The following is a 17,213-nucleotide window of genomic DNA, read 5'->3' on the forward strand; positions in this document are numbered from 1 at the left end:
ATATCCTGATCCTCTAGTCAGCTCCTGAGAGCTTAGACTGGATCCATCAGCATCCATCAACCTTCATCAACCCTGGTGGCTTAAAGAAGTCCCTTTTATAGCCATAACCTTCCCTTAGGGTACACTGCATCCTCATCGATTGGTTGGACAAGATTGCTTCTCCCATTGGATGAATTTCAAGCTGCATGGATAATGTTCATTTAAATGATGTGCATAGAAAGACTCAGTATATCTACATGGAGTCGGCAAGTCACCGACTAGACAATGGCTACTAAGGTAATTACATTATCAATACACAACTACAATACAATGATTACTGGAAAAGTCTGGAGAGCAATAGCTAAGCAAACATGACTTAGCACACATAAGAACAATAGTCTAGCTGAATGTTAAGAAACTTTAACCCATGAGAGTCCATGTCGTCACACAGGGCAGTGCAGCTTTGATAGCAACAGTTACGACATGGACTCTGCTGCTGTGGACCCGGGGAGAGTGGGTGCAGATTCATTGCACCCACACTCCTCACATGGAGGGTCTGCACTCCTAGAAAATGGAGGATACATTGCCTGAGCGTGTCCCCCCATATTCTGGATGGTCCAGAGTCGTCATGGGACCCCCTTATTTTTTTTTCCTTACAATAAATTGTTGAAAGAGGGAATGTTTTGGGGAGTATTTTTTCAAATAAAAATTTTTTTGTCTATTTTTTTTGTTAGTACTGACAGTTTGTGATGTCGGGTATGTGATAGATGCCATGACATCACAAACTGCTGGGCTTGATGTCAGGTGACCTTACAGCTAGTATCAACCCCATTTATTACCCCGTTTGCCACCGCACCAGGGCACGGGATGAGCTAGGGTGAAGCGCCAGGATTGGCGCATCTAGTGGATGCGCCACTTCTGGGGCGCCTGCGGCCTGCTATTTTTAGGCTGTGAAGGGCCAATAACTATGGACCTTCCCACTCTGAGAATACCAGACCACAGCTGTCCGCTTTACCTTGGCTGGTGATCCAATTTGGGGGGGACTCTACTTTTTTTTTGGAATTATTATTTATAAAATAATTTTAAAAAAGAACCTGGGGTGACCTCCACATTGGATCACCAACCACGGTAAAGCTGCCAGCTGTGGTTTTCAGGCTACAGCCGTCTGCTTTACCCTAGCTGGCTATCAAAAATGGGGGGACCCTACGTCATTTTTTTTAAACTATTTTTTTAAATAAAAAAAATTAATGGGCTTCCTTTTATTTTGATTGCCAGACAAGGTAACGCCAGACAGATGGGCGTGGCAACCCGTAGCTGTCTGCTTTATCTGCGCTGAGAATCAAAAATACCGCGGAGCGCTGTGTCATTTTTTTTAATGATTTATTTTTATAGCACTGTGATGTCAGGCAATCAAAATACAGGGAAGCCCATTTTTTTTTTTAGTTATTTAAATAAATAATTAAAAAAAAATATATATGGGCTCCTGCTGCATTTTTGTATTGCTAGCTAAGGGTAATCCAAGCAGCTACTGGCTGCTAACCCCCACTGCTTGCTGTTACCTTCACTGGCAATGGAAAATCCAAAAAAACTAAAAAAAAAAATGACGTGAGCTTCGCCATATTTTACAGCAGGCAGGTACGGCTGTCCCCAACCCCCAGCTGCCTATTTGTACCCCGCTGGGAACTAAAAATATAGGGAAGCTCTTTTTTTAATTATTTCATGAATTTCATGAATAATTAAAAAAAAACGACGTAGGCTTCACCCCATTTTTGTGTCCCGCCGGGTACAACTAGGCAGCTGGGGATTGGAATCCGCAGCACAGGTTGGCCCGAGGTTTCTGAGCGCCTCTGCTGCGAATTGCAGTCCGCAGCCGCCCCAGAAAATGGCGCTTTCATAGAAGCGCCATCATCTGGCGCTGTATCCAACTCTTCCAGCTGCCCGGGGGACGGTGACTCGCTGGGTAATTATGAGTTAATACTAGCTTTGTTTTACTAGCTAGTATTAAGCCAGAGATTCTTAATGTCAGGCAAGTTTGACCCAGCCATTAAGAATCTCCAATAAAGGGTTAAAAAAAAGACACCACACAGAGAAAAAATACTTTAATAGAAATAAATACACAGACACATTAGAGACTCCATGTTTATTACTCCCTCTTATCCCTCCACGATCCTGCTCTTCTGTCTTCTTTCTCGTTCAACCCATGCAGCTCTAATACATCAGCAGCACTGCATGGGAGAAAGACGCTGCTGCCCGTGCAGTCTTTTCTCTCCGTGAGTGATCAGAGAGAGGCTTCTGGCTGTAAGCGGTGCTCCGATCATGTGATTCCCGTTGCGTGCTGTAAGCGGTGCCTCACCGCTGACAGACAGGTAAATAGCGGCATTGGGAATCACGTGATCGGAGCACCGTTGCTATGGTAATAGCAACGGTGCTCCGATCACATGATTCCCGATGCCGCTATTTATCGGCTGTGATAGCTAGTCCCTGCATGTGGCTGACTCTGTAAAGAGCGTCCACATGCAGGAACGGGGAGTCGACCATGTACTAGAGCATTTCGCCGGTACACGGACATGCTCAAACGAGCACCGTATACCAGAGATGCACTGATAGGTCCTAGCATCATGTCATAGCCATGTGACCAGTCTTTAGCCAATGAGATAATAGACACGTGACTGGTCACATGCTATTTTGACGTCACGATAGGTCCTATCATCAGTGCTGGTTACCGGGAGGATGCAGCGATTATCAGAAGGAATAGCAGCGGGAGACAGAGTGCAGGACGCGTCACGGGGACAGGTAAGTCTTATGGCAATGTTTATTAACTTTATGTGTACTGTATAATGTGTTTTTATGTGTTTGTGATTGCCTCCCATTGTTTTCAATGGAGTTCGAGAGGTTCGTCGAGTGGCTCGCCAAACCGAATTCGAACGTGGCCTCTGTTCGACGAACCAAACCGAACTCGAGCCTCTAGAGGCTCGCTCATCTCTAGTGGTTAGTACTGCAGAGAGCTAATGTTAATGTCCATGGAGTGTAATGCCATATACTGTACATTGTTATTGAAACAGAACAGCAGCTGTACACAAAATGAATATGTGTGACGCCCCTGAACTAGTCAGGGTGTCACAGGGTACTGCACCCCATTTCACTTCTGGTGCAGGACTCAACCCCCCATGGTTCTGGGATCCTAACCTTTGGTATTGCTCAATCAGCATGCAAATCCTAGTCACACCTCACACCACACTCTGTCAGGCACACCAGTGGGTGGTCTAGCTGGAACGGGGCCACTCACCTAGGGGTCAGGCAGACTGGTGGGAGGGAGGAAGTGGAGAGCAAAGCTTAGTCAGAACAGAAGTAGCTCCCAGAGAGTGAGGAGCTGGGAGTAGAAGCTCCCTGGGGACTTTTGGCTAGGTCGCAGACGGTGGTCTGGGTCTGAAGGAGTCGGAGACCCGGTTGCAGGGTATTGGAAAAAGGTGCCAGGCCTAGGTTTGGGGAACGGCGGGCACCGGAGTACCTAGTAACCAAACCGGTACTGAGCATGGCGGGATACTGGACCCTAGATCAGGGAGTAGCTTCACGCAACCTGATAATTAACCTGCGGAGGATAGTTTCTTTATGAACTTTCCCCAAGAGCTAAGAGATCGAAAGCATCAACACAACGAGGGGGATAGGGCTTTCCAGCTTATGCGGCCCACTGAAATCCCAAGTGTCAGCCATCGAGAGCTCAGCTTCACTACTTAACAGTGGTGAGCGGGACCCTGACAGCTTCAAGCAGTGGGGTCACAACGAACACTAAAATACAGTGCATGGAGGCAAGGTACAGATCATCAGCAATACCAAAGGGAGCGGACTCCCGGACGGGCTCCCCTGAAGTGGCAGCGGCACCCAGAGACTTGGTTTACCATTGTGTCAGAGTCTGCTTTGCGGTCGCAGCACTACCAACACTGCCTGAGTACGCTGTCCTCCCCTGCTTCCACCCAGCTCCCATACACCTCCGTCATTCAGACGGGGCCTCCCCTACCCGTGGAGGGAACGTCATCTGGCTGCCCCACTCCATCTCCCCCGGGTACTCCCATCGGCAGCGGCGGTACTCCCCTTACCGCGAACCACGGGTGGTGTCACAAACTCTTATCCCCTGTAAATACCCGCTTTGCATTTGAAGTGGAAGTGAGCCCCCGGGACCGGAGACCCTCGAGCCACAGCAACCCCGGATCCGAGCGGTTTGACCGCTGCAGGGGCGGCACATATGCAAACAGTGAGAGCCAGTCAGCTGCATATTCTGCATCACCTCACATTATCTCTGGTGTTACATAGTATTGTTGATGTTACCTGTAGTCCTATCTGTGCTCAGAGCTACCACTACAATCTGTGGTGTCATCTACTACATAATCTGCAGAGAGATATCACTGTATTCTCTCCGGTGTTACATAGGACTGCAGGTGACACGTACCACATTATGCGTACTCAGTTATCGCTGTGTTACTTTTTTTTGGGGGTGGGGAGGCAGGGGGCAGCAGAAGGCTGCGAATCATAGCCCTTTGGGCCCGATGTGCTGTGACCATAGCAACGCCCTGCTATGTGCAATCCAGCAGCCAAGCGGATAAAGCCAGAATCCAGCGCTTGTATTTTTGTGAGTTTGAACAAACTTTATTGCACACAGTCTATGTAACAGTCTGCGCACACCAGAGCGGCAGGCATGCGTGCACGGCATTACGTTGTCTATACACCAGAGTATGGATTAGGGGGTTTGTGGACTGTACGTGTGACGTCCTGACGTTCGTCTCGGAAGTGGCGGCGGAGGCGTGGTTGCCGGGGTGACGGCGGGATGGGGAAAGAGCAGGAGCTGCTGGAAGCCTCTCGCACCGGTAACCGGGCAGCGGTGGAGAGGTTGTTAGGTGGTAAGAGATTGAGTGGAGCCGGTCCTGGTGGAGCTTCGGGGGGCGGCACTGGAACGAGTGGAGGAGGGGCTGTCAGTCACCCACTAAGTAGTCTGCTCAGGTAAGGTGCTCACCCGTATTGTTCCTGTCAGTGGGGTATTGTGCGTAATATGGCCGCTGTGGTAATGGAGCATTGCATGTTACTTGTCTGGCCATAACAGTCTAGGCTCCACCTGGTCTCGCCCTTTCTGGGTGATAATATGGGAACTCCTGTCTCTCCCCTATTGGTGTGAATAAAGCAATGCAGACAGTGTGCCCGACTAATGGCGCTGAGCCCCCGACTAATGGCGCTGAGCCCCCTAACTAATGGCTGCTGCTGCGCCCCGGTCTGATGCTGCGCCCCGACTACTAGAATTGCGCCCTGGGCTGATGCCGCGCCTCGACTACTAGTACTGCGCCCCGGGCTGATGCTGTGCCCCGACTACTAGAATTGTGCCCCGGGCTGATGCTGCGCCCCGACTACTAGCACTGCGCCCCGGGCTGATACTGCGCCCCGACTACTAGCACTGCGCCCCGGGCTGATGCTGCGCCTCGACTACTAGCACAGCGCCCCGGGCTGATGCTGCGCCTCGACTACTAGCACAGCGCCCCGGGCAGACGCCGCTGCGCCTCGACTACTAGCACAGCGCCCCGGGCAGACGCCGCTGCGCCTCGACTACTAGCACAGCGCCCCGGGCTGACGCCGCTGCGCCTCGACTACTAGCACAGCGCCCCGGGCTGACGCCGCTGCGCCTCGACTACTAGCACAGCGCCCCGGGCTGACGCCGCTGCGCCTCGACTACTAGCACAGCGTCCCGGGCTGACGCCGCTGCGCCTCGACTACTAGCACTGCGCCCCGGGCTGATGCTGCGCCTCGACTACTAGCACTGCGCCCCGGGCTGACGCCGCTGCGCCTCGACTACTAACACGGCGCCCCGGCCTGACGCCGCTGCGCCTCGACTACTAGCACTGCGCAAAATGATACTTTAGGATTAGATGATCTTGTTGAAGCTGCTTCAAAACACTTTCAAATTCATCACATGCGCTGTGTTGTGCACACGCTGCAGCTGGCAATTAGAGAGAGTCTGCAAGAGGGACCCCGGTTTCACACATCCGTCTTTTTGCTGGTTTGGCGGATGTGGCGCACTCCAGTACAGTGTATACAGTACAGTGACAGCGCGACAAACGACGGTCACATTATTTCATGTGACCAGAGCATGTGACCCGGAAGTTGTGGCGCTGCCACTGTACTGTATCGTATCGTACTGTACTGGCGTGCGACACATCCGCCAAACCGGGGAAAGGCCGGATGTGTGAAACTGGGTGGACATGCTGGAAATCTAATTGGAAAAGTGAGGAAGTTGGTTATTGCCACCAGAATCCCTAAAATTGATTCCATCTTTTAGAGACGTGCTGGGAAAGGGGCAATTGTTGATCAAGCCACTCGGTGAGGCAGCACTTATTTAATGACTGAGTGATTGCTTGAACTAAAATAGTTTCTTATAGATATGATGAACCCTCAAGTAACCTTAACCCCTTCACGACCTTGGACGGATCTATCCGTCCAGGATCGTGTCCCGTTAAGCCACGCCCCCTGCCGCAGGCAGGCGGCGTGGATCGGCACACATATCAGCTGTTTTCAACAGCTGACATGTGTGCCTGCTAGCCGTGGGTGGAATCGCTTCCACCCGCGGCCATTAACCCCTTAAATCTTGCTGCCAAAGTCTAGCAGCAAGATTTAAATGCACGCGGCCATGTTTGTTACTTACCGCCGCCCCCACCGGAAGTCACGTGTGTTATCACGTGACTATCGGTGGTTGCCATCGTAGCACAGGGTCATGTGATGACGCCTGCTGCTACGATGTTTCACTTTTGTTTTCCCTCGGCCGAGAGCAGAGGGAAAACCAAAGTGACTGAATCTGCTGTTTACAGCTGTATTGCTGTGATCAGCAGATAGCGATCAGCGATCGGATTGCTGATTGCTATAGCCCCCTAGGGGGACTAGTAAAATAAAAAAAAAGTAAAAAAAAAGCTTTAAAAAATAAAAAAACAAAAACCTAAAAGTTCAAATCATCCCCCTTTCCCCCCATTGAAAATTAAAGGGTTAAAAAATAAATAAATATACACATATTTGGTATCGCCGCGTTCAGAAATGCCCAATCAAAATATAAAATCTATTAATCTGATTGGTAAACGGCGTAGTGGCAAAAAAATTCCAAATGCCAAAATTACGTTTTTTGGTCGCCGCAAGTTTTACGCAAAATGCAATAACAGGCGATCAAAACTTAGCATCTGCGCAAAAATGGTACCATTAAAAACGTCAGCTCGAGACGCAAAAAATAAGCCATCACTGAGCCATAGATCCCAAAAAATAAGAACGCTACGTGTTTCGGAAAATGGTGCAAACGTGCGCCACTTTTATCGGACAAACTTGTGAATTTTTTTTTAACCCCTTAGATACAAGTAAACCTATACATGTTTGGTGTCTACAAACTCGCACCGACCTGATGCATCACATAGATACATCAGTTTGATCATATAGTGAACACGGTGAATAAAACATCCCAAAAACTATTGTGCGATCACACTTTTTTTGCAGTTTTTCCACGCTTGGAATTTTTTTTTACTGTTTTCCAGTACAATATATTGTAAAACCTATGGTTGCATTTAAAAGTACAACTCGTCCCGCAAAAAACAAGCCCTCATATGGCAAGATTGACGGAATAATAAAAAAGTTACGGCTCTCGGAAGAAAAGGAGCAAAAAACAAAAACGCAAAAACGGAAAGTGCCCGGGGGCTGAAGGGGTTAAATGATGGTCAATGGACACAGGTGGCTGAATTGAAGGAATTGCTTAATCACCCATTTACCATGACTAAAATATTTATTACAAGCTGAGGATTTAACTCCTGGCATTTTCATAAGGGAGTGGAAGAACTTGCTATTTTGCCTGTCCCAAAGAGGAGGTTTAACCCCTTAGTGACGGAGCTAATTTTGACCTTAATGACAAGACCAAATTTTGCACTTCTGACCAGTGTCACTTCATTAGGTTATAACTCTGGAACGCTTCAACGGATCCCGGTGATTCTGAGATTGTTTTTTCGGCACATATTGGACTTCATGTTAGTACCAAATTTAGGACAATATTTTTTGTGTTTATTTATGAAAAAAATTGAATTTTGGCAAAATTTTGAAAATTTAGCAATTTTCAACTTTTGAATTTTTATACCGTTAAACCAGAGATTTCTGTGACACAAAATAGTTAATAAATAACATTTCCCACATGTCTACTTTACATCAGCACAATTTTGGAAACAAATTTTTTTTTTGTTAGGAAGTTAGAAGAGTTCAAAGTTTATCAGCGATTTCTCATTTTTACATCAAAATTTACAATTTTTTTTAGGGACCACATTACATTTGAAGTGACTTCGATAGGCCTAGATGACAAAATACCCAAAAGTGACACCATTCTAAAAACTGCACCCCCCCAAAGTACTCAAAACCACATTCAAGAAGTTTATTAACCCTTCAGGTGCTTCACATGAACAAAAGCAATGTGGAATGAAAAAAAAAGCAAAAATTAAATTTTACCTAAAAATGTTGCTTTAACCCAAATGTATTCACTTTTAGAAGAAATAACACAACAAAATGGACCACAAAACTTGTTACCCACTTTGTTATGAACGCACTGATACCCCACATGTGATCAGAAACCTCTATTTGGACAAATGGGAGGGCTCGGAACAGAAGGAGCAATATTTGAATTTTGGAAAGCAAATTTGGCTGAAATAGATTGCGAGCACCATGTTGCATTTACAGGTCCGCTAAGGTACCTAAACAGAAGAAACCCCTCACAAGTGACGCCATTTTGGAAACTAGACCCCTCAAGGCTTCTATCTAGGGGTATAGTGAGCATTTTAGATCCACAGGTACTTCACAGATTTTGTTAACGTTACTTTGTCATATTGAAAATTTTAATAATTTTCTCAAAAATGTTGCTTTAGCATCAATTTTCTCACTTTTTCAAGAGGTAATTCCAAAAATTTGACCTCAAGGTTTGTTACCCACTTTTTTATGAGCGCGGTGATACCTCACATGTGGTCTGAAACCTTTGTTTGGAGAAATGGGAGGGCTTGGAACGGAAGGAACAATATTTGAATTTTGGAATGGAAATTTGGCTGAAAAAGATTGCGGGCACCATGTCGCATTTGGAGGTCCCCTAAGGTACCTAAACAGCAGAAACCTCACACAAATGACCCCATTTTGGAAACTAGGCCCCTCAAGGAATTGATCTAGATGTTTGGTGAGTACCCTGAACCCCCAGGTGCTTCACAGAATTGTATAACGTTGAGCCATGAAAATAAAAAAATAAAATTTTACCACAAAATTGTTATTTCAACCAGGTAGCTTTTTTTTCACAAGGGTAACAGGAAAAAAATTCAGCATAAAATTTATTGTGCAATTTCTCCTGAGTTTGGCGATACCTTATATGTGGTGGAAATCAACTGTTTGGGCACATGACAGGGCTCGGAAGGGAAGGAGTGCCATTTGACTGCAAAATTGTCTGGAATCAATAGCGGACGCCATGTTGCATTAGGAGAGCCCCTGAGGTGCCTAAACAGTGGAGGTCCCCAACAAGTGGCCCCATTTTGCAAAATAGACCCCTGAAGGAATTTATCTAGATGTTTGGTGAGTACCCTGAACCCTCAGGTGCTTCACAGAAGTTTATAATGTTGAGCTGTGAAAATAAAAAAATACATTTTTACCACAAAATTGTTACTTCAACCAGGTAGCTTTTTTTTTTACAAGTGTAAAAGGAAAAAATTCAGCATAAGATTTATTGTGAAATTTCTCCTGAGTATGCTGATACCTTATGTGTGGTGGAAATCAACTGTTTGGGTGCACATCAGGGCTCGGAAGGGAAGGAGCGCCATTTGACTGCACAATTGGCTGGAATCATTAGCGGACGCTATGTTGCATTTGGAAAGCCCCTAAGGTGCCTAAACAGTGGAGGTCCCCAACAAGTGACCCCATTCTGGAAACAAGACACCTCAAGGCTTTTATCTAGGTGTATAGTGAGATGTTTGAATCCAAGAGTACTTCACAGAATTTGATAAGCTTAGGTTTCCATATTGAAAATTTTCATTTTTTTCACAAAAATGTTGCTTTAGCATCAAATTTCTTACTTTTTCAAGAGGCAACAACAAACCGTGGACCCAAGAGGTTTTTATCCAATGTCTTATGAGCACAGGGATACCCCACATGTGGCCAAAAACCTCTGTTTGGATAAATGGGAGGGCTTGGAATGGAAGGAGCACCATTTGAATTCTGGAAAAGTTGAAATAAATTGCGGGCACCATGTCACATTAGCAGGGCCCCTTGGGTACCTATACATCAGAAACCCCCCACAAGTGACCCCATTTTGGAAACTGGATTTTATTCAGGAGTATAGTAAGCATTTTGAATCCACAGGTACTTCACAAAAATGTTGCTGTAGCAACAAATTTCTCACTTTTAGGCTATGTGGCCATGATACAGCGTCTAGTACACAGTGTCAGCCTTCCTGCAGAGATGTGAGTGTTGTCCACGGGAGAACGCAGCTGCCCATACCCCCGATTTGGGTTCAGGCTGCTGTGGACTTTAGCTCTATTCTACCTGCAGAGAACACTCTTGTCTCTGCAGCATAAACTGACATGCTGAGGCTCGGGAAGCTGCACCACAGGTCGGTTTATGCTGTGGAGAAAAGAAGCACAGTGGGCATGGGATTTCTAAAAAATCCTATCACTGTGCTTGTACTGCACAACGCAGCGCTATGGATGCAGGGAAAACACTCTGCGCCCAAAACGCTGCAAATCCTGATTATGGGCGCACAGCCTAAAATGCTACAATAGATGAATGGATAGATGTCAAACATATATTACGTCCCACCCCCTGCATATTCTAAGCAGGCGCCCTTTAGTGCCTTTCATGTGGCACTAAAGGGTGCCTAGCCTTGTATTTAGCCCCCCCAAAAAATTAATTAAAATAAACGACGTGGGGTCCCCCCTATTTTTGATAGCCAGCTAGGGTAAAGCAGACAGCTGTAGCCTGTAAACCACAGCTGACAGCTTCACCTTGGCTGGTGATCAATTTGGAGGGCTCCCCAGGCGTTTTTTTTAAAAAAAAAAACCAAACAAACAAACGTGGGGTCCCCCCCCCAAATTAGATCACCAGCCAAGGTGAAGCGGACAGCTGGGGTCTGGTATTCTCAGGGTGGGAAGAGCCATGGTTATTGGACTCTTCCCAGCCTAAAAATAGCAGGCCGCAGCCGCCCCAGAAGTGGCGCATCCATTAGATGCGCCAATCCTGGCGCTTCGCCCCAGCTCATCCCGCGCCCTAGTGCGGTGGCAAACGGGGTAATATACGGGGTTGATACCAGCTATAATGTCACGTGGCATCAAGCCCTGGGGTTAGTGATGTCACAGCATCTGAACAGATGCCCGACATCACTAACCCAGTCAGTAATAGAAAAAAATAAAGACAAAAAAAATTTATTTGAAAAAACACTCCCTGAAACATTCCTCTTTCGCCAATTTATTGAAAATAAACAAATTCCGGTCGCTGTAATCCATTTTGGAGGTCCCACGCCGACTCTGGACCTTCTAGAATATGGGGGGCACGTTCAGGGAACGTATCCCCCATTTTCTGGAAGAGCAAGCTCTCCATGAGCAGTGTGGGTGCAGTAATCTGAGAATACTGCACTCACTCTGCCCCGGTCCAACCTAGCACAGAGTGACCTGCAGTAACCTCATTCCAGAATATGAGGGGCACGCTCACAGAACGTACCCCCCATTTTCTAGAACAGCAGGCTCTCCATGTGAGGAGTGTGGCTGCAGATTACTGCACTCACTCTCCCCCGGTGCAGCAGCGAGGTCAGCGTCCCTGCTTGCAAGGATCCAGCTGACAGCCGCTGTCTGCGCATGCGCCGCCAGCTTTCCAGAAGGAGGCGGCGTGATCGCGGGGACGGAGCAGCAGCCAGGTAACGGAAGACCGGGGGCGGACGCGGGGGGACGGCGGGAGACCTAGCGGGACCTGGGGACACCTTTCTGTCGCATGTGACGTGTCACATGCGGCAGAAAGAGCAGGATGAATGCAGCCGCGCTACTGTGCGCTGCGCGCCGCCATCTTGCATGCTCCGGAGGGGGGAAGGGGGCTCTGGGGGACCAGACAGCTCCGGTGCACCGGAGGAGGGGTCAGGGGGAGGACATTTCCCTCCGATCTGAAATGTTTGATCATTTCAGATCGGAGGGAAATGAATGCAGAGGCGGCTGCGGTGGCGCCATTTTGGACGTTCCGGTGGGGGGTGGGGTGTTGATTTCTCCGGTACCGGGGGCCTTGGGGGAACTAGAGGATTATATTTCTTTATCATCTGACATGTTTGATCATGTCAGATGAGAAAGAAATCAGTATTATTTGCCATTTTGCCTTTTTTTTTTTTTTTTTTTATATGTACGTCGGTATACGGTGTATACCGGCGATCACATTATCGGGGTCCAAAAAAAACACCCCGATTCATAATCTTGGGGGTCTCAGCTACCTCCAGTAGGTGAAACACCCAAGATTTTTCGCCACTGGGGGGCGCTACAAGCTTTTTCCGACCTGACGTCTCAAGACTTCGGAACAGAATAAGTACTCTGTTTTTCTGACGTCTTGAGACGTTAGGCCGTCGCTATGGGGTTAATTGGAGATGGCATTTCTGCTTCAATGAAACGGAGAGAGACACAGGTATTGGAAAATAAAATTCTTCTGGCAGCTGTTTATGTGGACCCAAGTCATCGTATACTGCTTGATGATCAACAGCTTACTAAAGGAAAAGAAGCTTTGAGTGAGGTAGCAGTTAGGATGAGCGGCTCCAGGACTGCCAGGTGCAAGAGGACTTGGGTCCTGACAGTGCTACTGCTGCTATATCTTCATCCTCATCAGATGAGGAGTTTAACTTTGACAAGTATTTGGATGACATGGAGCAGGCAAAGTGTTGCCGCAAGGAAAAAGATTTCACTCCGTCTCCTATAGCAGCAGATTGACCAGATTTCAGCAAACTTTTTCACTTGCTGTCAAAGAAATAGAAAAATTCAACCGTTCATTAAAACTGACTGCATGAGGCAATTTCTTTATACCCGGAATTTGTTAGAGATGTTGCCCATGTGGTTACAGCTTTGCCTCCAACCCAAGTTAGTGTAGAGAGGTTGTTCTCTAGCCTTAACATTATTAGGTCAGATTTGAGGTCCTCTATGAAGGAGGATCTGATGGAGGCAATTCTATTTCTTACAACAAATTCATAGACTGCACAAATGTTATTTAGCATGTTTTTGTTAAAAAATGTTTTGTCACTTACATAGTGTATTACATAGTGTTTTAAATATAACACAATATATACTGTATATATAACACTATGTAATGCACTATGTAAGTGGCAAAAAACAGTTTTCAACAAAAACATACTAAATAATATTTAGTATAATGCTTATATTTAAGTGAAAAATGTATTGTAGTACAATGTCAATATCAGACATCTAATCATTTTTATGATACAATAATCAAGATATTTATATAGAACATAAAATATATTTATGGGAATACAACTTTAGAACACAAAAAACTGTAATAAATTGTACATATGTAATACAATATGTAATACATACATACACACAAGATATATATGTAATCTACTGTATATTACATATTGTATAATATATTCACAATTTATTAGTTTTGTGTTCTAAAGTTGTATTCCAATAAATATATTTTATCTAAATATCTTGATTATTGTATCATAAAAATGATTAAATATCTGATGTTCACATTGTACTACAATACATTTTTCACTTAACTATAAGCAATATATGTGGGAGTCGGAGTCGAAGGTTTGGCTTACCGACTCCACAGCCCTAGGTACCAAACTGTCTCATTATACCGTATTTTTCGGACCATAAGACGCACTTAATTTCCTCCAAATTTGGGAGGAAAGTGTGGGGTGCGTCTTATGGTCTGAAGCTGCAGGGTAGGGAGCTGTGGGGAGTCAGCGTTATGCAGTGGGATCACAGTAGGCAGGGAGGGTCGCTGCTGCAGGATGCCAGCGGCTGGAGAAACCATGTGTGCCCGCTGCTTAAAGTAAACGAATATTCATTAGCTGCTCCCTGCCCACCTCTCTCTGCAGTCAGCGGGTGTGAAGAGCTAATGAATACTTGTTTAATGTAAACAGCGGTCACACGTGGGAGCTCCAGACGCCGGCTTCCTGCAGCGGCTGGGCAGACTGTGTCCGCTGTTTAGGAGGCAGGAGCAGGGTGCCGCTGCAGTCATATCTGGCCCGGGGGAAGTGCAGATCACTGCAGTGTCCGGGCCAGAGCACGGCATACCTTCACAGCACAGCCGCAGTCTCTGTGCTGAGGGCTCAAATTACTTTCACTTTGATCCTTCCTCTGCACTAGAAACAGTCTCCCGTAGCTGACAAGGACCTACAGTGATGTAATGCAGAGGGGTGGACCAGAGCAGCACAGACCAGCACAGTGCCCGCCTCTTCATTACATCACTGCAGGTCATTGAGATGGTGACCAGAAAGTTGCCCACAGGAAAGTTGCCCACAGGAAAGTTGCCCACAGGAAAGTTGCCCACACGGAAAGTTGCCCACACGGAAAGTTGCCCACACGGAAAGTTGCCCACACGGAAAGTTGCCCACACGGAAAGTTGCCCACACGGAAAGTTGCCCACACGGAAAGTTGCCCACACGGAAAGTTGCCCACACGGAAAGTTGCCCACACGGAAAGTTGCCCACACGGAAAGTTGCCCACACGGAAAGTTGCCCACACAGAAAATTGCCAATTGCAGCATTAGAAAGTTTCAGATCTATGAAATTTGAGGTGCAAGGTGAGGATGTTCACATGATATGTGAAAAATGTCCACAGAAAATTGCCAACCGACATGAATGACCACTAGGATTGGGGACCATGTAACTCAGGATGGGAACATATATACGAGGATGGAGACAACATGGACCATACATACCAGGATGAGGACCTTATATACCAGCATTGGGTCATATACACCAGGATGAGGACATATTCACCAGGATGATGGGCATATATACCAGGACAGAGGACATTACTACATAATGAAGGGGGAGAGGAGGCAGTTCATAAGTCTTGATAGAAGTTAGAACACTACAAGGGCCCGTACATGTGAGAACATGTGTGAGGGGAGGCAGGTCCAAATTTCACACTGGAGCCCATTGGACTCTAGTTACACCACTGCAAAAACATACATTCCCAGCACGAACACACGGTGATACAAGCGAGTCTCACCTCTCTGCTGTGCCTTTGGGGCTTTCAGGACCAGCTATGGCTACTTTCACAATTGCGTTGTTTGGCATCCGTCACAATGCATTGTGTGACACATGTGACGGATGCGTTGTAAATAGTGTGATAATAAAGGCAACAGATTCCTGTGAAATAACACGTTGTGTTCGTTTTCTTTAGCCGAGAGAGAGAGAGCCCCCATCATCACCGCACACATGCAGGCACTACCGCCCCCATCATCACCGCACACACCCCAGCACTACTGCCCCCATCATCACCGCCCACACACAGGCACTACCGTCCCTATCATCACAGCACACACCGTCACTACCGCCCCCATCATCACCGCACACATGCAGGTACTACCGCCCCCATCATTAATGCATACACCAGCACTACCTCAGTGACATCCCCGCTGACAGTGCGATTCACTTCAGTTGCTGTGTGGAGCTGACAGAGAGCGGTAATGGTCTGTGGCCGCTCCTGTCAGCTTCATGTAGCAGAGCTGAAAGCGTCATGGGACCTCTGTGGATCACGTCGGATCTGGAGAGGTATTTGGGGATTTTAATAAAGTGGTGAAAAAGGGTGTATTTTTGTCTTTTATTTCAAATAAAGGACTTTTTGGGTGTATGTGTTTATTTACTTTCATTTACAGGTTAATCATGGGGGGTTTCTCATAGACGCCTGCCATGATTAACCTAGGACTTAGGGTATGTGCGCACGTTGCTTTTTACCTGCTTTTTTGCTGCTTTTTCTTCTGCGCTGTTTAATGCCAAAATGGATGTGTTCTTCTATTCAAGCAAAGTCTATGGGAATTTGGGTTTCTTGTTCACACTATGTTGTTCAAAATGCTGCCTTTTTGTGGCAGAACTTTGGTCAAAAACTCAGCTTTGCAGTGCAAAACCCAAATGGCAAAAACAATTGACATGTTGCTTCTTTGAAAAGCTGAGTTTTTGACCAAAGTTCTGCCACAAAAAGGCAGCATTTTGAACAACATAGTGTGAACAAGAAACCCAAATTCCCATAGACTTTGCTTGAATAGAAGAACACATCCATTTTGGCATTAAACAGCGCAGAAGAAAAAGCAGCAAAAAAGCAGGTAAAAAGCAGGTAAAAAGCAACGTGCGCACATACCCTAAGTGGCAGCTATGGGCTGCAATTAACTCCTAATTACCCCGATTGCCACCGCACCAGGGCAATTTGGGATGAGCTGGGTAGAGTCCCCCGGGACTGTCGCATCTAATGGATGCGGCAATTTCGAGCGGCTGCTGGCTGATATTTTTAGGCTGGGGGGCTCCCCTTAACGTGGGGCTCCCCATCCTGAGAATACCAGCCTTCAGCCGTGAGGCTTTACCTTGGCTGGTATCAAAATTGGGGGGGACCGCACGCTGTTTTCTTAAAATTATTTTATTGTACTGCATGATATAGACCCGCCCACCGGCGGCTGTGATTGGTTGCAGTGAGACAGCTGTCACTCAGCGTGGGGGCGCATCTGACTGCAACCAATCATAGGCACCGGTGGGCGGGGGAAGCAGGGAATACGAGATGGAATAATGAGCGGCCGACATTTTCAAAAGAGAATGCCACCAGAGCATGGTGACAGCTGTGCGGCGCCGCGCCCATGATTGGTGAGAGGGAGAGACCGACCGACAGAGAGCGATAGAGAGACCAGGAGTGTTTTTAAACAATTTAGATTGTTCTGCTGGACATGCTGAGCATGTGTGACGCCCTGGATTAGCCAGGTAGTCACAGGTAGGCCCTTGCACAAACACCTTCCCCTAAAAAGGTACCAGCAGCCAACCTTAAAACCCTGAGTCACCCCTCTCAGGACTTGACGTTCACACCCGGGGGGTGAAGCCAGGCGGTTGGCCACGCCCACCGATGAGTTCGGAGAGCCTGAGGCAGGAAAAACAGAGTTCAGTGACAGGAGTGGAGGAGAGTGGTAGCAAAGTGTGCACGTCTGTCAGGGATTTGGGTTGGAGCCCAGATACCCTG

The 17,213-nt window shown here is 47.0% G+C and overlaps 1 protein-coding gene across 7 annotated transcripts in view; it reads left to right on the forward strand.

Moving 5' to 3' along the window:
- The first annotated feature begins 4,757 nt into the window (after window positions 1-4,757).
- The window catches only part of ANKS1A (ankyrin repeat and sterile alpha motif domain containing 1A), a 568,529-nt gene continuing 556,073 nt past the window's right edge, over window positions 4,758-17,213 (forward strand). For all 7 annotated transcript variants that reach the window (XM_075335878.1, XM_075335880.1, XM_075335884.1 and 4 more), the window contains exon 1: window positions 4,758-4,971. In XM_075335878.1, coding sequence (XP_075191993.1) covers window positions 4,799-4,971 — 173 coding nt within the window. In that variant the 5' untranslated portion in view covers window positions 4,758-4,798. The remainder of the gene's footprint in view (window positions 4,972-17,213) is intronic.

Source organism: Anomaloglossus baeobatrachus, chromosome 2 (genome assembly GCF_048569485.1).
Source record: "Anomaloglossus baeobatrachus isolate aAnoBae1 chromosome 2, aAnoBae1.hap1, whole genome shotgun sequence".
NCBI classification, from domain to species: domain Eukaryota; kingdom Metazoa; phylum Chordata; class Amphibia; order Anura; family Aromobatidae; genus Anomaloglossus; species Anomaloglossus baeobatrachus.